Source organism: Pelodiscus sinensis, chromosome 17 (genome assembly GCF_049634645.1).
Source record: "Pelodiscus sinensis isolate JC-2024 chromosome 17, ASM4963464v1, whole genome shotgun sequence".
Taxonomy (NCBI): Eukaryota; Metazoa; Chordata; order Testudines; family Trionychidae; genus Pelodiscus; species Pelodiscus sinensis.
In genome coordinates, this window is record NC_134727.1 from 3,645,526 (window position 1) to 3,672,543 (window position 27,018).

Sequence of the window (27,018 nt, forward strand, 5' to 3'; positions counted from 1 at the left end):
ACCACATGAAAGAACAAAATCCTAACTTTGCTGAGATCATGTGCATTTGGGAAGCCTTCTCAGATACCATGGATATGCAATACCCATCAACCAATAGCCCATCGGCATCCCCAGCTTTCAGTACATTCACAAGTCTAAGGCTGAAATTCCTTAGAGTGTCTAGAACTCCTGGGTGAGTGAATGTGACCCTGATCTTCCTGGTTTGAGAAAGTCATGGAGTGGGGATGCTCCTGAGCGACAAACTCAGCACAGCATTCAGAAAATGAATCTTCCCTTTCCCTATTTTCGGCATGCAAGAGCCCAATCAACTAGAAAAGACCACATATCTATTCTAGCCAACCACCATGCCTCATCAAGTCTCCCCATTCCTCAGCACACTCAGAGAAGCTGGACACAGGCCAACTATAAACATACCTATTAAAACTAACATTCTAGACCTAGCACAATCCTGATTCAAGCCAGGACTTGGAGATGAAACATCTGTGAGCACCACTAAAACGATCAACTGACAGAGGGGCAGATATTCATTCTCATCCTCTCGGACCTCTCCGTGGCATTTAACACCATTGATCAGGAGATACTGTGTCTGAGGAATCCAGATAATGCTCCAAATCAGCTTCTGTACCCAATGACTGGAAGATAGCTAATGTAACGCCAAAATTTTAAAAAGGGCTCTAGAGGCGATCCCGGCAATTGCAAACCAGTAAGTCTAACATCAGTACCAGGCAAATTAGTTGAAACTATAGTAAAGAATAAAATTGTCAGACACGTGGAAGAACATAATTTATTGGGCAAAAGTCAACATGGTTTCTGTAAAGGGAAATCATGTCTTACTAATCTATTAGAGTTCTTTGAAGGGGTCAAGGGGAATCCAGAAGATAGAGTATACTTAGATTTCCAGAAAGCCTTTGACAAGGTCCCTCACCAAAGGCTCTTACGTAAATTAAGTTGTCATGGGATAAGAGTGAAGATCCTTTCATGGACTGAGAACTGGTTAAAAGACAGGAAACAAAGGGTAGGAATGAATGGTAAATTTTCAGAATGGAGAAGGGCAACTAGTGGTGTTCCCCAAGGGTCACTCCTAGGACCGGTCCCATTTAACTTATTAATAAATGATCTGGAGAAAGGGGTAAACGGTGAGGTGGCAAAGTTTGCAGATGACACTAAACTGCTCAAGGTAGTTAAGACCAATGCAAGACTGTGAAGAACTTTTGTTCCCATAATACAAGAACTAGGGGCCACAAATGAAACTAGTGGGCAGCAGGTTTAAAACAAATAAAAGGTAATTCTTCTTCACACAGCGCATAGTCAATCTGTGGAACTCCTTGCCTGAGGAGGCTGTGAAGGCTAGGACTATAACAGGGTTTAACAGAACTAGATAAATTCATGAGGGTTAAGTCCATAAATGGCTTTAAACCCATGGACTGGGTCCAGGACACGTTAACTGCTGCCTAAACTCCAGTACGAAAACTGCCCACCCACCACCGCTCTCTGGCACAACGGAACTCTCTACAACACCGCTCATCTGTGTAGGACATGTGATTCTCTTGGGGGCCAGTCCCATATTATGGAATCAACACCCACAGAAACTAAGCACCATCACAAGCCAGTTCCTTCCACTTGAAGTGCAAGCTGCATTTCTTTGACCTTACTTTCTCTAATAAATAGTGATATCTACTTAAACCCAAAATCCAACACAAAGGAGACATTGCAATTCTTCTCCCGAGGAGCGGATGATAGAAGACGTGAGATGTTCAGTCATCCTGCCTTAATGCACTACTGAAAAACAATCAGTACAGTCATTAGCATTGTATGAACCTTCATAGAGTAATAGGTCAATACACAAACATTTTGGCTATAAGAAAATGAACTGGACTTGGGAGCCAGTACAGAAAGCAGTATTTCATTTCAGATCACAACTGTGCTCTACAAATTTTCTGTCAAAAGAAAATTACTTCTACTTTCACTTGTTTTGAGTGGTCAAAGTGCGTCAGTACACACACACTTCTGTTTGTGTGTTTACAGTGGTCTTTCTGGCCCTCTAACACTTGAGTCTACTTCAGCTATGCCAGGAACTCTATATACCATACATTTCAAAAGAGTGGGCCAAAGTGCAAGTCAGTCACGAAGATTAAAAATGCTGCCATCTTTTCTGTCTACAGACAGGTGAGAGAGCCATCATTTACCTACCTGACCTAGCCTTAGGGTTTGTCTACACTGGCAAGTTACTGCACTATGGAAAAATACACACACCAAGTGCAGCAAGTAACAGCGCCACGAAATGCCAGTGTAAACAGGCTCCCAAAGCAGTTCACTATTCCCCTCGTGGTGGTGTTTTACCAAGAGCAGAACTCTCTCCCAGCTCTCTTACTGCGAGCACACTGCTGCTGTTGCAGCAGCGCTTAACACACTTTAAACTTAAATGTGTAGACAAAGCCTTGGCTACAAGCTCACCTGGTTGTCCTAAATTAACATTTGAGTCATTCCTTGCATTGGAACCTCAGGCCTGCTACTTGTGCTTGGCAGGTCTGTATCATCTCTCCCACTGCCATTACTGCCCACTCCACAGCTTAACATTTCTATGGCATATGGGCCTGGTTATTGAAATTTAGGACACTTCATACTCTATGGAGAATAACATACAATAATTTAAAAAGCCCTATGTATTTTACTAGAGGCAGTCTTTCATACATCACTTTCACCAACAAAATCCATGTCTACATGTTGTGACTACTAGAGCAGGTGAACTGGATACCAGAATTCTCTTCCCAACTATAAGCAATGCGCAAAGATTTTGTGGACTTTAGCCAAAAATTTCAAATACAGTGCCTATAGTTACCTACCTAATCGGCCCAATTTTCAGTGATGCAGAACACACCTGCCTCACATTACATTTGGTAGGCATTGTAAGTAAACTGCATTTACTTAGAGAAAGAAATTCCTTCTACAAACATCTCAAAATGAATCAGTTGACATTACTTGTCTCAATTCCAATGCTGTAAGTGATTAATAAGATTAAAATTCAGGAACTCGCCAACTGCATTAAGTTATTGTTTGTAACTTACACATTAAGAATTAAAATGCTAGAACAGAGGTATCCATACATGAACTACACAAAAAAGCTATTCAAATTAAATGCTGTTGGGATGAAAAAAACTGATACACCTACAGTAGAAAGTAATTTAGATTTACCTGCTTTCCACCTCTCTACTTATTACAGCTCCTCTAATTCCCATTTGCCTCCACTATCCATAATCGTGGCACCCTCCTTTGGCCTGAAACCTTGCATTTTGTAAATCTACTAGTTGCCACCTCAAAACAATCCTCATACACAACAATACTGTGATTCTGCTCTGCTGACATATTAATTGAGGTTTATCGCTATTTATCTTTACTACTGCCCTTTCCTTATGGAGCTTCTAAGACCAGTGACTCAACAGAATATTCAACACATAACCAACTGCCCATTCATCTCAAAAACAGTTCAAAAATGTATCATCAATTTGACTTAAACTCTCCATTAGCTTGATCCAGCTCAGACTGCTTCTCTTCCTCCACTGTAGTCTCCATTTCTTTTCAGACTTCAGCTTAATATGTATATTCTTTGCCTGTGCCCAGTTTTTCCTTTTCCCTCTGCCACCTTAAAAGCATGAATTAGGTACTGAAAGTGTTCACTATCCTTCATACACCAGGATTTTTTGGAATTTTACTATCATAGATGATTGTGTGGTGTTCAAATGCAATGGAAAAGATGCTACACAGTCTGTACTATAAAAAGGATTGGTTTTGTTTGTGTACACAGTACTGAGTTTTTAGATCTCGTTTTGCTGAGAAATACCAGAACATAGAGCTTTGGTGATTCTATTTTACTTGCAATTATAAAGTTGTTCAAAGAGAGCTTTCTAGAGATATTAGATGCATTTAATATGTAAAGATTAGCTGATTATAATTAGCTGGCTGAGGGAGGTTAGCTAGGTCTGGAAGACGCATCAGATTTTTGAAGTAATATTGATCATTTACTGTACATGTTTAATTGCTATTTGGACTATTCACACTTAAATTAGTTTAAGGAAAATGTACTTTGCCTTCTATATGGTTGAATACAGACTTTATATTTTGCTCTCTAACCTGGGAAATACAAATAAAGATTCTTGAGTTGTAGATCTCGCCCTTTTCTTCATCCTCAATCATTTTTTCCTCTAACAAACTTATCTTTGAACTCAGATAAGGATTTTGTGTTTCAAAGATTTTTTGATAACACAGCTCATTGACCATTGTTTCTCCCTCTTCATTGAGGGATGGACCCAGTCCCTGGTCTTTCCTCTTGCTTCCAATATATTTGTAGAATTTTCCCTTGTTATCCTTTATGTCTCTAGCTAGACTGAGCTCATTTTGTGCCAACAAAGTTGAAAAAGCAAAGTTTGTTTTTTTCTTGTAATCTATGAATACAACTTGTGTGGATGTGATTTACTAGTTTCAAAATCCTGAAGGACATGCTGACCCAGAAACAATCAGTTCGATTCACTACTACACTTCATTTAATAAATCAGTTTTAAATGTGGTTTTAATTAACAGAAAAATAAAAGTACTATTTTTGTGCATTCTGAACTTAAACTTCATTCAAATGGAAATTAAACAAAAAGTAAAAAAGAAAAGCTAATCTGAATATATATAAGCTAAGCTATACAACTGTTTAAATATGAATAGCATTTCCTCATTAGAAATGAATCAAATTTAATGTAAAGGATATATTTAGCTGCAAATCAACATGTTTTATTGGTTACCAAGGAAAAAACAACTTTTCTTTAGGAAAATAACTAAAAAGTACAAATGCAAAACATGATTAAAATGATTGCTTAAATTAGGGTTTCTTGCTTGCTGATTTAAATCATGATTAAAATTGATGTTTTAAATCAATCCACCCTTACTGTAAGTTTGACTGTCAAAACCATTCTTGAAGACAAGGAGCAAAGATTTAACCTCTTACAATTTTAGTTAGGGATGTTAGAATTTATAATTCAACTTAATTGCTGACCGACTTTTAAATCACCTTAATATACCTGTTCTCAACCTAACATTTTGATAATACAAAAAAGAAAAATTAATTAATTCCATTATACTGCAGAATAAAAGACAGCTAATTTTATGAGCTAACAGTAATTTTGGAAGTCATCTGAGGAATGCTATTCAGAATTATAGGACTAAGTGAGGCAATCCACAAACAGCCCTCAAATTACAGTAATAACAGTTTATCCTCTGTTGAAATTGAGTCACCCAACTGACTCAGACATCTAACTGAAACTCTTTGGGACATGGAAACTTGTTTATCGATGGTGCACAAACCTCCAGTATGCCAGATTTTTTGTGGGATGTTCCACATTTCAGTTGAATGGACAGCTGCACTCTGTTGCGCCACAAGGCAGGTTACATTTACTGGAAGGACAGAAGCGCGTACAAACTAATAGGCTAGCCTAGGGAGCCAGAAATCCTAGACTTGAAAGCTAACTTGTGCTGGTGTGTATTTTGTTGCTATGCACTTTAAAAACCCCATTAAGCAAGGATTTGTACTCCCTGCCATAGAAGGCAGTCAAATATCTCCTCCCGCCGCCCCCCATTATAAAAAGTTCAGAGAAAAGCTGCAGTGTCACTTCAGGAAGAGCTGAGATTAGAACCAGGCCTGTAAGAGGAGACCCACATTTGATCTATACTGCTTTTCAAAATGAACTTCCAAACTAGTGTGCTTAGCTACATGAAACTACTGATTTAACTCTTAGACAATACTTCCATCCAAATAAAGCCAAGAACTTGACTCAGAATTCCTGATCCCCAGTGTTCTGTCAAGAAATTAGCTGTATAAGTCACTGGCCGAATATGTGCTGCATTCCCTTCTCGTGACTGGTAAACTAGATGGCTGTTATTCCTGTAGGTCAAATGGAGGTTGTAACAGTGTTCTGAAAAGCCAGGTGTAAAGCCCACTGCTGATCCATGTGTAGATTTCTTAGGGTGTCATATAGGGACGTTATTTTCCAGTTTTTGAAATTAGTGCTCCATTTAATTCACATTAAGAAACGCCATCCTTAATGAGCTTTACATTTAAACCATTATAATCTGTCAATTGTAGCATGAAGCCAACACAAGGGCCAATGTCTGCTGGAGCATCTCATGCACAGCCTGGACACCTCAGTTCCTTCTCTACATCAGAGCCTGGTTTAATTCCAAAGCAGAGTGGAGAAGGGCGGGTAGGGGAGGACCCACAGGGACACTCAAAGAACTTCAGCTGCTGCACAAGGCAAGTAAATTTCTCTTCAAGAGATGTCCCTGTGGGTGCTCCCCTTCAGGGGACTATACAGTCATGTCCTCTAGGATGGTAAGGGCTTCAGAAAATGTTAAAAGGCATGGGCTAGTACTGCTCTGCTGAGCACCAGTTTTAGGGCCTTGCCTGAGAGCATAATGCTTAGCAAAGGTGTGCAATGCCCAGGTGGGAGCCTTACAGCTCTGACAGGGGAGCAAAGGCTGCAGAGGCTGAGATCGATCTGGTGGAATGTGCTCCTGCTGGGGGTGGAGGTTGGGAGACGTTTCAGTTGACAGTATAGTCTAATGCAGTGGTCACCAACCAGTATATTGGGACCCACTAGTAGATCTGGAGCCTCTGACGGGGGATCCTAACTAGTTTGGCCAAGTGCCAGCACTTCAGCTGCCCCTCCTCCCACTGCTGCGCATCTCCTGCCCTTTGCTGCGGAGCTGCCCCTCCCCCAGGAGGCTCCTGCTTTCTGTGCAGGGCAGGGGAGAGATGGGGTGCGGATGTCAAGGTGCCCCCTCCCAATCTGTATCCTGTCTCCACAGAGCAGAGAGCAGGGCACAACAGGACTCTGGAGGGAGTTTGCTGGCTGCTTTAGGGAGTGGGCCAGGGCAGGGGGGAGCCTGCCTTAGCCCCACTGCACCACCAATAAGGAGCCACCAGCAGTGGCCAGCTGGAACCCACATCCCGAATTCTTACCCCAGTCATGATCCCCCCGCCCCCGGCACCCAAGCCCTTGTCCTAGCCCCGAGCATCCCTGCATCTAAACGCTGTCCCAGAGCCTACACCTAGAACCCCTCCTACATCCCAACGGCCTGCCCCAAGAGCAGCTCAGAGCCCCTCTGTCCAGATCCCTCAATCCTCGACCAGAGCCTGCCCCCAACCTTCTGCCCCAGCCTGATAAAAGTGAGTGAGGATGGGCAAGAGAGGGAGAATGGAGTGAGAAGGGGCAGGGCCTTGGAGAATAGGTGGGAAGGAGGTGGGGCAAAGGTATTTATATTTGAGGTAGATCCTGGATTGCACTTAAATTCAAAAAGTGATCTCATGCTTAAAAAAGGTTGCATTAGACCAGTGGTCTCCAATCTGCAATCCATTTAGAGAGACTGGTAGATATAGGCACGCACATGGACCAGCCTCTATGGATAAAAAGAGCCTCGGGGTCCTTCCTGAAGGTTTTGTTCCTCACCTGTATGAAACTACTGATTTAGCTGTTAGACAATACTTCCACCCAGACAGAACCCAGAATTCCCCATAGCCTCTTGACAGAAAAGCCTAGCAACTTTCTAACATCCAGCATGTGCATCAAGGTCTTGAAGCTTTGTGGTGAGGTAGGGAAAGAGAGGCATTATCCACCTTGCGGTGGAAAGCAGTGATTGCCACTAAATGTATCCTCAGGTAACAAAAGGAAATGGCGAAGTACCATCAGGTAACCTAGTGTGGGGGAGGGGGGGGTGCTGCGTCCATTTGTTTTACCAATAATTGCCATGACAGTAGATCTAGTTGTGGTGTCGACAGAGTCCAGCAAGGCCTGCAGAGCTGTGTGGTGATTGTTTGGCTTTCAGAGACTAGCGCTCTAAACTGATGTCTCCTCACCTCCAGATCCTGTGGTCACACTAGGGATGTAAAAGAGCAGTCGAATAGTCGACTCCCAATACGCCTACACTTACTGGGCAGTTGAGTCAACTGCTTGCATTTCCCGCCACCCTCCCCCCCCCCCCACACACACTCCTGCAGCCTTTGTATCAGAGGTGGTGGCAGCGATGATGGGGGAGGGAGAGCAAGGAGGAGCCAGTGCTGGGGGGAGCAGGCTTAAAAGCTGGCTTCCCCCTGCACCATCTCTGCAGAGCAGGGGAGGGGACGGGGAGGCAGAGGCACAGCAGGGACCCCATCACAAGTAGGGACTGAAGCAGCTCATGCCAGGTCTGGACCTCTGGACCTCTTACCTCTAAAATGTAGTAAGAGCCTCCCAGCAAAGAGGAACGGGGGGGAGGGGGGGGAGCGTGTCTGGGAGCACCCTATATAGTGCGGCATGTGCATGGCACTCCAGGGGGCGCTGAGACCCAGGCCCCTATGGGTACAGCTGAGGGAAAAACTTCCGGTTCCAGTGCATATGGTGAGCACACACCCCTAGGTTGAATGGACCTGAGCAAGCACTTGAAGAATAGCTGCTTTTAGCTTCTCAGAGTTTCAGCCACAACACAGTCTTATTCAACTTGTTTGTTGATGCTCAACACCTTAGATCAGTGGTCTCCAACCTTTACACACCCAAGAACGCTTTTTAAAATGACAGAACAAGCCAAGATCTACCACCCTGCCCCTTCCCTCTCTATTCTCCTACTCGCCATCACTTGCTATCCCCAACCCTTATACTGCTGCTTTTTTCCCCAATTATTCTGTAGGAAGAGGTTTTTCCAACATTCGTCCTGTCTAGACTGGACCAAATGTCAGAAAAACCCCTTTGAAAGCCCCCTTATTCCTCATGGAAAGAGGAATACAGGGGTGACCGAAAGAGCACGTTTGCTCTTCCACTAAAAAAAAGCAGAAGAACAAACGCATCCCTAGATGTGGAAGAGTTTTTCTGGGATATCTCCGGAATCCTGAAAAACATCTGCAGTCTCGCCTTATCCTGCCCTGGTTGAGGCAGGATGTGTAGGCTCTGGGGTGAGATTTGGGTGTGGGAAGGGGTGAGAGGGTACAAGCTCTGGGAGGAAGTCTGGATGCAGGAGGAGGTGGTGAAGGGGACGCTGGGTCGGGGAGGGGGCTTCAGGCCGGGCAATGTTGGAGTCAGATGTAGGGTTGGGGTACTAATCAAGCTACAGGCTTGTGGATATGAGGGTGCAAAAGGGCAAGGGGAGGGGACAAGGACCAGTACCTGGGGATCCTGCAGCAGCTGCAGGCCAAGGACCAGAAAGTGAATGGGCTGCTCCCCCGAGCCATGTACCTGAAACACTGGTTCGTTGTGTAGCCTGATGCCTTCCTGTGCGGGCTGGGAACGGGGGGATGGGGAGCCCCGGACCGTGCTGGCTCCAGCTAACACACTGGAGACTTTATTCCCCTCTGCATCAGGGGGTGGGGGAGAGGAGGAGAGTTCCACACCACGCCAGCCCCAACCTAAAATGCTGGTCCGCTGCACGCTGGGGACTTTGTTCCCCTGCTGCCTTTCTGCACGCGGGGAAGGGATTGGGTGTCCGGGACTGCGCCGGCTCTGACTGCGTGCTGCCGCGGGGAGGGGAGGAGTAAGGTGCAAGCTTCCAGAGTGGTTGCGGTTGGCATGAGCTGGGACTCCCTCCTCCCCCGCCGGAAGGCAGTGGGGGAATAAAGTCCCCAGTGCGCCGGCTTCAGCTGCTCGGACAGTGGGAACAGGGAGTCCCAGGCCACGCCAGCCCCAACCACTTTTAACCAGTTCTCGGTCCATGAAAGGATCTTCCCTCTTATCCCATGACAACTATACATAAGCAGTAAGCAATTTCAACTGTGGATTTATGTTCCTTTCCAATTTTGTTTGCAATGCTGCCCAAAACTAAGCATAAACAATAAAGCAGCAGGTCAGTATTACTCAGACACATGCAATAAGACTTGCAATTAACTTGAATTTTTCTCTCAACTGCAATACCTGTTTCCTAATATCTTAACTTTTATGGCAGATTGACTTGTCTTTATATATTTTAAAGCTGGTAAGTCTCCTATTTACATTAGTGTTATTCAAAAAAGTTGTCTTGCAGACAGGAAAAGTTTCAGATGACTTATATTTTCAACTAATATTCTTATGTTGGCCTTCTCAGGTTTGTGTGTCCAAATTCTTACTTTTATATAGTTTACTGTATTCATTCCACAAGCCTTTCCATAAAGATGAATTTCTCCTAGCAAGAAATGTTTCAATGACATTTACATTAAACATATATTTTGGCTCAGTACATCAGAACGAAGGAGACCGGGATTACTTATGGCTCTGCATAGAACAATCTCAGTGTAGTACACCCAGGAAAATGACACATCCGCATGCTGAAACTACAGCTTTAGAAAACATTCCTGGTATGGTTTAAAAATACCATACACTTACCCAAGTGAGAGTCTGTAGACAGCTATCAGCATGCAGGTTTATACCTAAATTCAATCTAAAAATTGATAGATGCCAGTAAACTTCAATTTCTAGTGACAAGCAGAAATTGATCAAAATACAGATTGGTAACAGCGGGTAGGAATAGAGCCATTTGTGCCTGCAGGGACTGGGTGTCACTGGCCCTGTGACAGAAGAGCACACACTGCAGCAATGCTGTCATGGGAGCTGAGTGACTGGGGTCATGACATACCTTCAGCAACTCTGCTGTCATGGCCCCGCTCCCTCACTCACCAGCCACTGAGCGCAGGAGCCATCCCCAGATGGGCACTGTTCAGCAATAGCACCCCGTGCCCAGAGCTCATTGTCCTCCTTGCAGTACTGGCTGGGAGGTGTATGCTCTTCTAGGCCAAGACTAAACCTCACCTGCACCTTGAGCCCAAGTGTCTTGGGCCTCCGGGCCATGGAGAGCACCCCGGTAACTCTACTGTCCACGCTGCCCTAACCTCTTCCCCCAGATTTTTAACAATTGTAAAAAAAGTACAAGTAGGATTAAAAATATAAATTGTGGATGTTAGAAAAAATTAAATTGAATTATGCCAAAACTATTTATACAGTAAAGTGTGGTAACTGCTAGGATATAGTTTGAAAACAAATTAAAAATTAAGCCAAAATTAGTATAACTACTAACTTCAGTTGGTTTGTATAACCTTACCTCAATCAACTTATTGGCATGTTCACGGAAAACCTGTGCATATTCCTTTACTTCTTTTTCATTCCCATTCTTGGCAGCTTCAATCAATACTAAAAGTGGAACGTTGGTTTCCAGAAAAGAATCCGACACATGATCCATAACAGCTTTGCGGAGCTAAGAATTAAAATGAAAATTAGTTGGGGTTTTTTGGCACTGAGTTTAACTGCTATTTTCTTTCATCTTGTTAAGATATTTGCCACAATAAAGATCTTTAATGTATTTGTTTAGCAATGGCTCCCTCTGTTGCTCTGTGAGACCAGGGCTTTCCCTATCGGGATTCGCTGTGCGGTTTTTGCGCCAATTTAACCAAATCAATATGCGCAACCCCTCATTTGGGCACATTAATATTAATTTAAAATGTGTAGATATTGGTTTAGCTTCAGTGACTAAATCTGTGCTTTTTCATTAAATATTAAAATCAAGCCACCATTATTTTTGTATTTAATTCAATTTACGGATTTTGAGAAGTTAAAATAAACTGCACTCTCCTATATATTTGCTACATCCATATTTGAGTTTCAAGTAAATTGTTTTCTTTTAACAGCCATCTGTCATTACGTGTTACCATTATGCACTCTTGCTACTGGTGTACTTGTCTGTAGCTTTAATCTAAAAAGTTATTTTAATTCAACATCTAAAAGGTTTTCTTTGTATGAATTACAGTCCCCTATAGATAACCAAACTAAGGATGTTAAAGACTAGTCGACTATCTGATAAGCGTTTGTTTATCGGATAGTTTGACTAGTCAACAGGCACATCCACATTCCTCCTTTGAAATGTACAAGAGCCCCTGCTAGGGCTCTTGTACATTTTAAATGAGGAATGAGGAACTCCTCATACAGCCCAGGGCCAGCGGGAAGTCCTGCTGACTCCAGGCTGCATGCGGGTGCCTTCTTTGAAATGCACAAGAGTCCGCAGCGGAGGCTCTTGTGAATTTCAAAGCCATGGAGCCCGGGATCAGCGGGGGACTCCCCAGTTGATCCCAGGCTCCCCGCAGCATTTCCCAGGGAGCCCAGGGTCAGCTGCCCCTTTGAATCTCCCCTGCAGATCAGCTATTCAGTGGCTGTTCCTTTAAACCATACATGCACTCAATTCAGGAGCAACTGCGGGGAGCCTGGGGTCAGCTGGGGACTCCCCAGCTGATCCCGGGCTCCAGGCAGCTGCCCCTTTGAATCACGTGGATGCATGGTTTGAAGCGACAGTCACTGAATAGCTGATCCACAGATCAACTGTGCGGTGGCTGTCCCTTTGAACCACACATCTGCACGATTCAAAGGGCCACCTGCCTGGAGCCCGGGGTCAGCTGGGGACTCCCCCGCTGACCCCAGGCTCCATGGCTTTGAAATGCCCATTGGGGACTCTTGTGTATTTCAAAGGCAGAACTCACATGCAGCCCGGAATCAGCGAGACTTTACGCTGGTCCCAGGCTGTACAGAGAGTTCCACATTCCTCCTTTGAAATGTACAAGAGCCCCAGTGGGGACTCGTGTACATTTCAAAAGAGGAATGCGCAGGTGCCTACCGACTAGTCTACTAGGCAATGGAAATTCCACTGACTAGTCAATTAATCGCATTTTAACATCCTTAATTCAAACCCAAGTATTATGAGCCAAACTGAGCACTTCATGCTTCTAGCTCTCAGCAAACTGGGGGAAAAAATTAGCAAAACTACTGCCATTACAGAACATAAAGTAGTCAGAAACAAAATTATGTCCAATGGAGAACATTCAGAATTGCATTGCTACTACATGAATATTTTAGCTCATTTTGTACCTGTCTACGCAGGTCCCTGGTCTTTTTAGTCATTTTGTCTATTGCAGAATTCAGTGCATCACTTCTTTCTTTGCGTCCAGCCTGGAAAACAAGAGAGATACTAAGGTAAATGCAAGAATGGGTGTTGGCCAAAAGACAAAAATATACTTTATTTATTCCTCCAGTATTCACTTCTTTAAATAGTAAGGAAAGCAGAAGGTTGTACCAATGCAAAGTTATCCATGACCATGACATCCCTACTCAGGCAAGCCTATTAGTGTTGCTTGGTGGTCCCATCCCATGCTTTTCCTCCTCTACATTTTCTTCTTAGAGAAACCATGGAGGAAGGCAGAGGGGATCTCAATAGGGTTGTAAAGGAGCAGTCGACTATACTATTTTAAACTTAAGATACTTGGGTATTCAAGAATTTAACTTCAAGTTTCTCCAAATTAAAGTGAGAAGCTGTAATTTATTTGCAGGTTGTTAGATTTACAAAGTACTCAAATCACGGTACAAATGCTCTAGATAATGCCGAATCAGATAGCTTTCCATAGGATTTGTCTCCACCACAAAAACAAAAACAACAACAAAAAAACCCAACAAAAAAGACCCGCAGAAACAAAAACCACAAACACCCCTCACCACCCCCACAAAAACCAAACCACCACCAGATTTTGCCCTTCCAAGGGTTGCATTGGCAATTTTCCAGCAGCTGAAGGGATTTATCTACTTGGCATAAAGTGAAGCATATTTTGGCTAAGTAAGTAAAAGTAGTCAAACAATCGACTACTCACATTTCTCTCCCCCCACCCACTGCCTCTATATCAGAGGCAGCATTGGGGGGGGGGGGGGGGGGAGGGAGAGAGAGAGAGAGAGAGAAAGAGGAGAGCAGAAGCTACTGTTCTCCACGGCTGCCTATATCTTTAAGTGGTGTGGCTTACAAGCTACAAGTCCCATCATCCAACTCCTCATTTTACGGCAACCAGTGGAAAATGGACCATGACAAGTTGGAAGAGTTGTCAAAACTGCTTAAAACTGCAGAAACCTGGATTGTTTCACGCTTAATTGGCTTGTGAGTTGTAAGCCAGATAGTTATTTTGTCTTTCAGGTTGTTGCTTGTAACTTTTTTCCATTGGCTCCTGGCAACTGGAAGTGGGGGACATTTAAAAGGGCCCGGGTTCCTGGCCACCCTTGCAGCAGGAGTGGCAGTGACGAGAGCCCCCAACCCTTTAAATTGCTACTGAAGCCCTGGGCAGCGTGGGCTGGGCAGTGCAAAAAGCCCAGCTGGAGGGCAGGGGGATGCTAACCTCCAGCCCTGCCTTTTCTTCTTGAGGCTCCACCCTGTTGAGGCCCAGAGCCAGCCCTCCCCCAAACATGCACCTACCCAGGGCCCAGCAAGCTGACAGAGAATCAGAAACGGCATATAAAAGCTTCTCTTCCGCAGCTTCTCACTCTCAGCCTCCTCATCTGAACAGCCCTTTTATGTCATGGGAGTACGTCTAGAACCACATGCGCTTGCAGGAATATGATGCATCAGCCTAGGTTTTTGTTTCTGCTTTTTGCACATGCTCATTCTCCCTTCCTTTTTAAGGAGCTCCTCTTTAACCCAGTTTCACTGCAGGACATTCAAGTGACCACATGTGCACAGCAATACCACCATCACCACCTCATTGTTCTAAACATTTGTGCTAATTTTCTTCGCCTCACAGCTGCAGCAACAAAGTCAGGAGATTCTTGCTGTCATTTTTTGACAAAGCAGTGGCAAATATTCTTTATGTAAAACTGAAGTAGCAACATCCTGCAAAAGTTGGAAATCATTCAGAATGCCAGTGTTCTCCGCACTCACATGCCCTGCACTGGAATGCATCACATGGCTTCACATAGGCAAGTAACAGTTAGCTTCCTCAAACCTAAATGCATGAGAAAAGTCATCCGGCTCAGACACCATCTATATCTTGTGAAATTAGCAAATTTATTATTAATACAGAAGGAATTAAGAATAGATGGCAATGTCAGCTTCAGGGTTCAACTGTGCACCAGGACAAAGATATAAACTAGCCATCAACAAGTTTAGGCATGAAATTAGATAAAGTTTTCTAACCAGAGGACTGAAGTTGTGGAATGGCCTTGCAAGGGAAGCACTGTTGGCAAAAAATAAATAAATAACTGGCTTCAATACAGAGCTTGATACATTTATGGAGGGGATGGTATGTGGCTACATGGCATTGGAGCCCATCTCAAATCTCACTGCTAGTAGCAAATATCTTCAATGGCCAGTGACTGGACTCTAGATGGGGAAGGCTGAGTTACTACAGAGCTGTGGTGCCCAACTAGTTCTGAACCAGTATCCACTAAAGTGAACTAGCCGCACAACTGGCCAAACAGCCACATGTGGCTAGCATGTTGAACACCATGGCTATAGATCATTCTTTCCCAGGTGCCTGGGTGGTGGCTCTCACCTATAACGTGCTCAGAGTCTGACTGCCACATTTGGAGTTGAGAAGGAATTTTCTCCTGGGTCAAATTGAGAACCTGGGTTTTCTCACCTTCCTCTGCAACATGGGCATGGATCACGTGTGGGTTTAAACTGGAATAAATGGTGAAGTCTCTAACTTAAAGACTTTAAATTTAGGTTTTTTTTTTTAGTGTTCATATATATACCAGTTTGTTAGCATGGTGCAGAATTTTGGGGTTGACTTTGGGATACTCTTACACCCTTTCCTAATATGTGCGAACAAAGAATCAAGACGCTGTGTTTTTTCTGCATAGCCAGATGGGCTTGCTGGTATATTAGGAACAGATAAGAATGATCAGAGCATTACTGGGCATGCTGGAGATATAATAGGAGTGCACACTGGAAGCCTCTTCAACTGCTGTCTCAAGGCAAAGTCAAGCAACCAGTTGGGAAGGGGAAGTACAAGAAACACTAAGGCCAAAGAAATGCCTGTCCCGGACCATAGCGTAATCCAATTCGTCACCACTCCCATGGGATACAAAAAAAGAGGCGAGACAAAGACCCCAGACTCATAACCCTCCCTCCCCAAAAACACAACCATGACCATCAACCGTAAGGGTGGGGGAGCAAGGGTGTGCATTTCAGGTATCATTAGGCCTGTAAAGGAAGGGGATGGATGGGACACTGGGAAGCAAGGTTCTGTGCCATCAGTTATGATGTACATGCTTGCCCAGTAAACATCACATCATCTGCACTTCAGACTTCTGCTTTCTGTCAGACACAAGAACCAAGGGAAAGAGTACAGGGAAAACCTCTAACAAGGACTTCAGTAATTCAGCCGGAAGCTAAGGATCTATTACAGAAGGTAGATGAAGTCCTGACATCCTATACAATGAAGCAACAGACTAGAAGATCCTGATGGTCCCTTCTGACCTTAAAGTCTATGAGCTTTTCTGGTGGCTTTCTTTATCAAGCATTCAGTTCTTCAGGAGTGAGGGGGACAAGGTGTAGGGCAGTGTTCCCTGTAAGCACCTGTGCCACTCAAGAGATTCAAATGTTGCCCAGCTGATTACCAAAGTGCTCACAGCTACTGATACTTCTGCATAGTCGCACATGCCTTGGTGCACAAAGTTTATTCCGCAAACAGAAGGAAAAGATTAGAGGGAGCATTGATAGAGCGCAAAGTAAAGACTGTTATTAATAGTGTTAATAGGACAGAAATGCTGTTTTTCCCCTTTCCAGATACAAACCCTTTCAGTCTTTGCCGCAAAAGATTTGTTTCTAAACATACATGCAAGTTTTCATACTCAGAAGTGCTGCTGTATTGTTGGCTTTGCAAGCAACAGGAGCTTCTACTGGAATCAATTATGTAGGCACAGTGCTGCCTCCCCCCACCCCCAGATGTGGACTATGATGCCTGAAAAAGGGGACTTTCTGCATGTTGTTTGTAACCACGTCTGTTCCATGACTGGTGTATGTGAAAATAAACTAGTTCTGCTAAGAATATACCTAAGACTCCAAGGATTTCTGAAAACAGAAAGCAAACCCGCAATGTGCCAAATATAAACCACTACAAGCAGGAGGGCAACATGCTCCACAAGGAGAAAGAAAACAGCTTTATTGCGCTTAAATAGTAACCCCCTCAGGCATTAATTTACCTCCTCACTAGGATTGAGAGATTCACATCTGTGTTATTTGGTGTCAGCAGCAACAAGATACTTGTGGCAGAAGCAATACAACTGACCTGAAAAAAATCTGCATTTTGAATAGGTGGTAACTTATTTGAGAGACCAAAAGGAAAAATTATGTAGCACTTTAAAGACTAACCATCTTGTTAGTCTTTAAAGCGCTAGGTAGTTTTTTCTTTTGTTTTAGCAAGATCAGACTAACATGGCTACCTCTGTATTCTTTGAAAGAGTTATTCAGAGTAGAAAATCTGTGTATGGAGCTACATACTCTTGCAAATTGAGTTATAGTAAGGTCAGCATGAATTATGAAGATTAGAAGTAAAAATCTTTCAAAAAAAAGAACTTTAACTAATTGCTATGTCAATGTATAACTTCAGGAGTACTTCCATAGTGGTTCCTTAAAGGAAGAGGCAATTCAGTGCTTATGCTGGGTATTGTTCAGTATATTTGTTAATCAAGATACTAAAAAAAAAAGTTAATTCCATTTGTAATAAGCTTGTATGATTTGTTTGCAAGTAATGCCTTCAGAATAGAGCAAACACGGAAATATTTAGACAGTGTAATTTAACACACTTAACCAGCACACTTTAATTTTCTTAATTATCGTCAATTACAGTGTTCATATGGCTCTCTCTCACAGCCAAACTTCTACTTGATGCCTCAGTGAAGTTGTTACTCTGTTTAGGGCAGAACAGTCAGTCACCATTATCAAGTTATAAAATTATTCTCTTTGATCCTGCGGGGAAGTTATAAGAGTTAGGAAAAGAATATACAAAGCTTTGTTTAAATACAAACACTTTGGAAAACAGTTAACGCCAACTGTAAAATGTGGAAGGACATTTTTGTTTTCAAATCTTGTATTTTAATTTCATACTGATATGGAAGATGCAAAAATTCCCTTTAATCCATCTTCCATCATCATTACAGGGGCCCCTTTTCTGTAGTCCATGCATTAAGATATTTCCATGTCATTATGCAGGGCTCAAAATGAATATACTATTGTAACAGTTTGAAAAGCACCTCATCGCATTATAGCTCCAAGTCACAGCATAAAGGAATTGAAGGGAGACAGCATTCTCAAGAAAACACAAGTTAGATAAACAAGATTATCTGGGTTTATTAAAGATGAAGACTAAAGCGGACGTACAAAAATAACCATGAAAATTCATCAGCCCATTTATCTTGCAGTATTGGTAGGGATGTAAAATCCAGTGTAAAAAGTTAACAGGTTAACAAGTGCGGGGGGGGTTGGGGGCGGGAGAGAGAAGGGTGGCTGCTCCAACTAGGCTGGGCCAGCAGTAAGCAGTTAACCTTTTACATCCCTAACACTTATTTTCCATAAGTGGCATTTTTGTTTGCCTTATGTCAAGAGTACCTTTCCTCTAAATCTGGTTGAATGTGTGTTCCTGAGACACAGTGACCGGGCATCAACAGTGTAGATGAACAGCTTTACAAGCTTTCCCAAGGACAGTTGTATCAATTAATTTTAATTCTAAACATGCAACATCACTGTTCTTGCCTGGATGTTCTGTGGCATGGATTCTCAGCAGAACTAATGTGAGATTTTTTTCCTGTGAACAGAAGTTAACTGGTGACTGAAGTGAACCATCAAACTCCTCATTAGACATCAAACCTGATTTGAGCCCCAGGCTGAAGTACAGTGCATATAGTATTATCGCCACAATCTCCAGGAACAATAATCTGCAGTTCTGCTTAAATTGCGAAAACGTGATCTGAAAGTGGGGGAAATAATTTGATTCTAAGAGAAAACAGCTTTCACTTTTTCTTCACTTGCAAACAAAGTTTTATTTTTTCAGAAATTTCTTGTCATTAAGTAATTCACCTCTCCGAAGAAAATTCTTATGATTTATCTTCGCTTCTCCATATTCCAGCAGCGTCCTCCTTTTCCTTCTTTACTCTAAAGACAAAGAAGGAATGTAGCTCTAAAATGCCACATTTCACCTAGCTGTATCAGTTGCTAATCAACATTCTTCTACAACTACTCAAACAGAATGTGCTCATTCCCTATTAAAGTTCTTTTATGTGCAGGAAAATACAAAATGAGCAAGAGCTAGCCTTAAAAGACACTTTACAATTCTAGCTGTACACTGCTTGAGGCTGTCTGAATATAGCAAGCAGAACGTACTATAGAAAAAACTGATTATAACTCATTCTTACTCCATGAATTGTAGAGATGAAGTGTTCTTACTGTTGATTTTTCCTCTAGCAAAAGTTTAACAGGTTCACAGTATGTGCCATAATGCTTTAAAACAGAAAAGCTTCTGGAAAACCCAAACAAAAGGAACGTCACCAGGTGACGTCAGCCTATATACAGTTCTGTGTGGTCGCAGTGCATAAGCAAATCCATTCTTGTATCGTTTCACTGAAAAGCTTTTCAGTAAATGCACTCATGCTACTACAGGAGCTTCTCTCAGCAATAAGCCACCCATCTGCCATCAACAAGTTAAGACTAAAAGAACCCACAGCTGCGGAAAAAGAACGTGAGCTTCGATTAAGCCACTGAGCAGTCACGGGCGAAGGAAAAAAAACCAACAACTTATATTCAGCATTGATTCCACAATTACTGACCTGTCACATGAAATCAAGCCACTGAATTTAAAAGGAGTATTTTGAGAGCATGGTGGATTCAGTCTTATCGAAGGACACTAGAAAACAGTAAATTATTCAAAGGCTGTCTTACATTAGAGCCTTTTACAGACTCACTGTGTTGAGTCTGAAACTACGACTGAATGCAACCTCCAATGTACTCAAAAGAATGGGTAAGTTTACACATTTTTATATACCTTTTATGATGAAAACAGCTATGCTTTAGAAAGACAGAGGTACAGAAATAGATTTTCTGAAGTGAAGCCTTTTAAAGGCATGCTCACATTATCACTTGTAATTTTCATAATGTAGACAAAGCTTTGTATCAAGGACAGTATCTAAGGAGTCTGTATTTACTAAGTTTGTTAGTTCTTACACTGAGAATTAGCTTTTTAGAGATGCATGAAAGTGTAATCTGCAGTGAAATCTTTCACCATAATGTTCGTGCACATGATCTGATAAGAATATCCTATCTTGTTGTTTCCCTAAATTATATTCTGCAGGCTTACATTTCAAGTGGCCATTAGGGGCTCGTATGCTGGCAGCACTATATGCAATGAGTATGGTTTTAAAAATGCTGCCTGCCTTGGGCATGGCTTGTCCACCAAAATGTCGCTGTGAGAACCTGCTCTTTTACTGTGACTCTCAGGGGTTTCACTCAGTGCCAAACACCACTGACAAGGGCTCTCTAGGTTTGTCACTGAGGCACAATTATATTTCTGAACTTGAAAGGGATCAATTTGCAAGCTTCAGTCAACTTACTTGGCTTCACTTAGACCATAATCAAATTGCAACAGTAAGAGAAGATTCTTTTCAAGGACTGTATAAACTTAAGGAATTAGTCCTAAGTTCAAACAAAATATTTTATTTGCCAAACACAACTTTTAGCCAACTACTGAACCTGCAAAATTTGGACCTCTCTTTTAATCAATTATCCTCTCTGCATCCTGAGTTGTTTTATGGACTTCGCAAATTACAAACCCTGCATTTACGTTCCAACTCCCTGCGGACTATCCCAGTCCGCCTTTTCTGGGACTGTCGTAGTTTGGAGTTTCTGGATTTGAGCACAAATCGCTTGCGAAGTTTGGCTCGCAATGGATTTGCGGGATTAATCAAATTGAGGGAGCTTCACCTAGAGCACAACCAGCTGACAAAGATTAATTTTGCTCATTTCCTACGGCTAAGCAATCTGCACACGCTCTTCTTGCAGTGGAACAAAATTAGCAACTTGACGTGTGGGATGGAGTGGACCTGGGGCACCTTAGAAAAGCTGGATTTGACTGGAAATGAAATCAAAGCCATTGATTTGACTGTTTTTGAAACTATGCCTAACCTTAAAATACTCCTAATGGATAACAACAAACTAACTACCCTGGATTCCAAGACCTTAAATTCACTTACATCCATAACTACAGTGGGCCTCTCAGGCAATCTGTGGGAATGCAGTCCAAAGATATGTGATTTAGCCACATGGCTGAGTGGTTTTCAAGGTCGGTGGGAGCACTCCATCCTGTGCCACAGCCCCGACCACACCCAAGGAGAGGATATTCTAGATGCAGTTTATGGTTTTCAGCTTTGCTGGAATTTATCAACTATTGTTACATCCATGCCTACAAGTTACAGCTCTCCAACTACTGAGTATACAAAAAGAATAAGCTCATCACATTTCCACATGGGAGACAAAGAAATTCCAACTACTGCAGGCATAGTCGTTACTACTGAAGAACATTTCACTGAACCAAACAATACCATCTTCACTCAAAGGGTAATTACAGGAACAATGGCATTATTGTTTTCTTTCTTTTTTATCATTTTTATAGTGTTCATCTCCAGAAAATGCTGCCCTCCCACATTAAGAAGAATTAGGCAGTGTTCAATGATTCAAAACCACAGGCAACTCCGATCCCAAACACGGCTACATATGTCTAACATGACAGACCAAGGACCATATAATGAATACGAACCCACCCATGAAGGACCTTTCATCATCATTAATGGCTATGGACAGTGCAAGTGTCAGCAGCTGCCATATAAAGAATGTGAAGTATAATATCTACAATTCATCAAAAATAAACCAGATAAGTAACCTATTTTAAAACTGTAGGGGACCTACATATAATTCTAATTTTTACAAATGTTGACAAAGCCTAATTTTCCAAACTACTTATGGAAGAGTTGTTTTTGGAGTCGTGCAGTATTTAAAGTTTTTTTTTAATAAAACCATATTTCCAGTGTTAAAGCAATGATTACATTAAATTTGCACCCCCTAATGTTTGACAGTCTAAGATGACATTCACCTCAAAAATACGTATAATGTTTCCTGTTATGTAATTATATAACTATGTGTAAACATTTATACTTAAGTCTCCATAGTCTACTTTTTCTAATGAAAATAGTCTGGATGCAAAGTTAGATCTATGTATAGAGATCTCAGAGGGAACAGGCATTACATTTGTTCCATTGTAGTTATAGGATCACAAACATTTCAGTTGGCTCAGTTCACTTTTCGAGGTAGACTTGCAGGAGGATTTTCCTTCTGTGATTGTACATTTCAGAGTCAGACTATCAGTCAATACCTGAGAAGAATGGACAGGGGATTTTTCAAGTGTATTGGAGAGTGGTGATTTGAAATACTGTTTTCCTACCTCCATACTGACAGACTGACTTGCCTAAATGTATCTTTGCTAAAGCTCACAGCAAATTTACAACACAGCAGTTTTATACAAAGTGACTCTCCAAATGCTTACAAAGTACTCAACTGCTTGTGGAGGAAGGCTCAATACAATGCAATCAATTCAAGTATTACATGTGTTTAACTCTTATTAGATCTCTGGTTTGACTTGATAATTGGCATAGCTTTTCGAATAATTGAGACAAATTACTTGGGACTATGAATAAAGGGTATTTCAGCAGCTTCACCTTATGTGTCAATACCCTGGAAAGCAAATTTTTGGGTAAAAAAAGGGGAGTAGGGAGGGAAGAAGCCTCTCCTCCTCCCCACAGCAGTTCTCATCTTGCCTAGAAGCTATTTTCATGCACTAACAAGACTGGTTTCTCTGGAGACAGAATGAGCCCCTGCAATGAGCTTTCACATACCCTTTTCTTTTGAAACCCCCATTCGTCTTAAAGTCAAAGTAGTTAAACATTTTTAATTGTTCATTTGGTAAATCGTAATTATCTGAAAAAAACCAGTTTATTGAAAAATGTTTCATTTTATACTTTAAGTGATAATGGAATGGTATTTAAGGTCATATGCTATTTTCATTGTTTTTTAAATAAAAAAAGTTACCTTGGAAATTCATTTTCTTTTATGCAGAAGTAGCATGTGCTATAACACTATTATGAAATTAAATGTAAATACCTGGAGATCTATGCAGCCACAGTGGTATCAGATACCACAAATAAAAACAGAATTAATATTTTGAAGAATATTGCTCAAATAGTATAAACTTCAACCAAAGGGGCATTTCGATATACACATTTAAAAAGGTATTCTGTGTCAAATGCTGCAGTGTTAGAAAATTAGCAGCACATGCAGCTGAAGAAAAAATTTCTCAGTGTGGACATACCTTGAATAAATCAGTAATTAAATTCTGTGTTGTACCAAACTGCTAAAAACTTTTACAACAGTCACTGCATAAGTCTGTTAGCTTCTTATTCAACATTGCACCCCAAATAGTTGGTAAATATAATTATACAAGATTGTGTTTTATGATAAAAGGAATAGGTCTTGGATAAGTAGGGGGCTTCAAATAATATTTTTCATAAATATTTTAAATTGCTTTTCATATTTCCACATGCTTTCCATTACCTTTAAATTATGTGAAACTGCAGTGTCCCAAATTAGCAAAAAAAACAAATATACATTTTCTTATTCTCTGGGATTATGTATTCGGTTAAGCAAAGAACATTCAATAAAGACTAGTTTCCCATATTTTTAATCAACCAATATTCTGTTAGAACCAGAATACAGACTGATTATCTTGCATTACATCATCCTAACTATTACTTTGAGGCACATATATAATACCATGTATGCATAGAGAGGAAGTGGGTAGTAGGAGGAGGAGATACTGCATGCGGGATTTAATCCAAGAAAGAAGCTCATCTCAGTTGGAAAAAAACCGTAGATTTACTGGCACCAGGTATATTCAAATACTTATGATTAAGGATTTATTTCACCTTACACAAATATATTAAGTGTTTATGGCTCACTCTACGTCTAAGCTTCAGTCTTGCCCTCCAGTATGTTGGCAGGCATCACTTTTATCTGGTTAAAAATCTGTGCTATCTGTGCAAGCACAATGTATCAGCTATAGTGGTGTAAATTTTGGGATATTAAAGGGCAGGATCAAGCCCCTTGAACCTGTGATGTGCAGCCTTAGGTGCAAACAAATGTGTTTAGGAATTAAAATTGCTGATCTAATGACTGGAAGATAGCTAGTCTGACCCCGATATTTAAAAAGGGCTCTAGAGGTGATCCTGGCAATTACAGACCAGTAAGTCTAACGTCAGTACCAGGCAAATTAGTTGAAACTATAGTAAAGAATAAAATGGTCAGACACGTGGATGAATATAATTTGTTGGGGGAAGTCAACATGGTTTCTGTAAGGGGAAATCAGACCTTACAAATCTGCTAGAATTCTTTGAGAGGATCAAATACATATGTGGACAAGGGGGATACAGTGGATGCAGTATACTGAGATTTCCAAAAAGCCTTAGACATGGTCCCTCACCAAAGGCTCTTAAGTAAAGTAAGTGGTCTTGGGATAAGAGGAAAGGTCTTTTCATGGACTGAGAAGGAGTTAAGACAGGAAACAAAGCGTAGGAATAAATGGGAAGTTTTCCGAGTGGAGAGAGATAACTAGTGGGGTCCCCCAAGTGTCTGTCCTGGGACCCATCCTATTCAACTTATTTATAAATGATCTAGAGAAAGGGGTAAACAGGGAAGTGGCAAAATTTGCAGATTATACCAAACTGTGCAAGATAGTTAAGACCAAAGCAGACTGTGAAGAGCTTCAAAAAAATCTCAGCAAACTAAGTGATTGGGCAACAAAATGGCAGATGAATTTTAATGTTGATAAATGCAAAATAATGCACATTGGAAAACATAATCCCAACTATACATACATAACTTAGCTGTTACTGCTCTCAAGAAGGAGATCTTGGAGTCACTGTGGCTAGTTATCTGAAAACATCCACCCAGTGTGCAGCGGCAGTCAGAAAAGCAAATAGAATGTTAGGAATCATTTAAAAAGGGACAGAGAATAAGACAGAAAATATCTTATTGCCTTTATATAAAACCATGGTATGCCCACATCTTGAATACTGCCTACAGATGTGGTCGCCTCATCTCAAAAAAAGATATATTGGCATTGGAAAAGGTTCAGAAAAAGGCAACAAAAATTAGGGGTTTGGAACGGGTCCCATATGAGGAGAGATTAAAGAGACTGGGACTTTTCAGCTTGGAAAAGAGGAGACTAAGGGGGTGGGAGGGAGACAGAGATGATAGAGGTCTAGAAAATCATGACTAGCATGGAAAAAGTGACTAAGGAAAAGTTATTTACTTGTTCCCACAATAGGGGTCACCAAATGAAATTAATAGGCAGATTTAAAATAAAAGGAAGTTTTTCTTCACTCAGCGCACACTCAACCGGTGGAACTCCTTGCCAGAGGATGCAGTGAAGGCTAGAACTTCAACAGAGTTAAAAAAAGAGCTAGATAGATTCATGGAGGTTAGGTCCATCAATGGCTATTAGTTAGGATGGGTAGGAATGGTGTCCCTCGCCTCTGTTTCTCTGAGGTGGGAGACAGAGGAGGGATCACATGATGATTACCTGTTGTGATCCCTCCCTCTGGGGCATCTGGTATTGGCCACTGTCGGCAGACAGGATACTGGGCTAGATGGACCTTTGTTCTGACCCAGTCTGGCCGTTCTTATGAACATTCCAGCAATGATGGGTAATCAAAGTTGTGCGCGATACCCTCACCCAGGAAGTCCAGGATTTTTTTCTGCTATACCCAGCTCCTAACATACCTTCTCTTTATCCAGTGTGTGCCTCCTGTGGGAATGTGTTCCAAAAGTGACTGAAATACTTCACTCCAGCATGAAAAGGGAAACAGTGGAGTGGCACGATGTCAGTCATGCTGATGTGGCTATGCTGCTTTTGCTATTCCACACAAGAGCCCTTATTAGCAGCCATTTTTAACAGTTTACCATCAGGATTATGGAAGGTTAGCAGGCTTCCAGCCTACCTGACAAGCAGGGCTATGTCTAAACCCATTTCCCTTGATTGCTCTCCAACAATATCCAACAGAACAAATGTTTGCCCCCAGCCATTAGTAACCACCCAGGTCCTTTGCCTTTAGGATTTCAGCACTCTGCCAGACCATTAGAAACCAGCTTTCAGACAAAACATGCTTTTTTAAACCAGTACTCTAGGCTCAGCTTTGCCCAGAGATGATAAAGCAGTAAAGCACCACACACGATCAATCTAATGCAATGTAAACTGTGAAAGTACAAGGTTGATCTCCCAACTGTCTCAGAACATAACTGCCACCCCCAAGCACTATTTAACCCTTGAAATTGAGACTCAACACCCAATATATAGCGACTGACCATTGGACCCCAGGAGCAAATATTCCACCCAATGTAACGTGTGTCACAATCTAGATTAATGTCAAATGCTGGCAATGAAGATTTAATCTTATTCCCCTAATGAGCAGTAAGTAGTCCTATGCAAGAACTCAACAGGAGAAATTCCAAGCAATTTGTTAAAATTGTTTTCCATTCTTAACTCTGTGGCTCCAGCATCATAATCATTTTCTTTCATTGGCAAAACACTTGATTGGAGTTTCTTCCTGAGCACAAGCCAAAACAGCTTGGTTTAATTTGTGTTCCAGTAGCAAGACAATCTATGCTCCATCTTTTGGTTGTTTGGTCTACATACTAATGTACTGCATGCAATCATAGCACCTATCAAGTTTAGTCAGAATTCTAGGCACTGTGCACTTTTACACTCAATTACCATTTGTGTAGATAGTTTAAGAATGTCTTGCCTTCTTCCAGAGCATTCTCCCAAGCCTACTCAGCCTCTGCTCCATTCTCAACCCCAATTTTCTCATTGCTCCTCTCCCTTACACCTCAGTCTGTGATATTTGAACCCAACAACTATATCCATTTTAAGTCATAGTACTTGAGTGGATCAGAAATAAGAAAAGAACAAGCTCTCCCTTCTCCAGTACTTCCACTGCAACAATGGATTCCTCCCTGTCCCACCCCCATTTATTTTTAACTTTGAATAACTGCCTGATAAGGTGTGGAGTGAGTCAAGTGTTTCTGTACTACTTGATAGTGCTCAAGCAACAGGAGGTTAATATTGTTATCAGATTCCAGGCTACTGGATCC

The 27,018-nt window shown here is 41.8% G+C and overlaps 2 protein-coding genes across 6 annotated transcripts in view; one reads left to right on the forward strand and one right to left on the reverse strand.

The window, feature by feature from the left end:
• CTNNA1 (catenin alpha 1) overlaps positions 1-27,018 on the reverse strand; it is a 152,898-nt gene that overhangs the window by 44,153 nt on the left and 81,727 nt on the right. For all 4 annotated transcript variants that reach the window (XM_075900135.1, XM_075900137.1, XM_075900136.1 and 1 more), the window contains 2 exons: positions 12,882-12,962; positions 11,071-11,223 (listed from right to left, as the gene is read on the reverse strand). In XM_075900135.1, coding sequence (XP_075756250.1) covers positions 11,071-11,223; positions 12,882-12,962 — 234 coding nt within the window. The remainder of the gene's footprint in view (positions 1-11,070; positions 11,224-12,881; positions 12,963-27,018) is intronic.
• Positions 19,565-21,837, forward strand: LRRTM2 (leucine rich repeat transmembrane neuronal 2). 2 transcript variants are annotated; one of them, XR_012896295.1, is made up of 2 exons: positions 19,565-19,783; positions 21,431-21,563. XR_012896295.1 is itself a non-coding variant. In XM_006115778.4 (2 exons), the coding sequence occupies exons 1-2, from the start codon at positions 19,780-19,782 to the stop codon at positions 21,658-21,660; spliced, it is 1,551 nt and encodes a 516-aa protein (XP_006115840.1). In that variant the 5' UTR covers positions 19,565-19,779; the 3' UTR covers positions 21,661-21,837. The 2 variants fall into 2 exon arrangements, 1 of the variants encoding a protein (XP_006115840.1); XM_006115778.4 differs by having other exon boundaries at positions 20,114-21,837.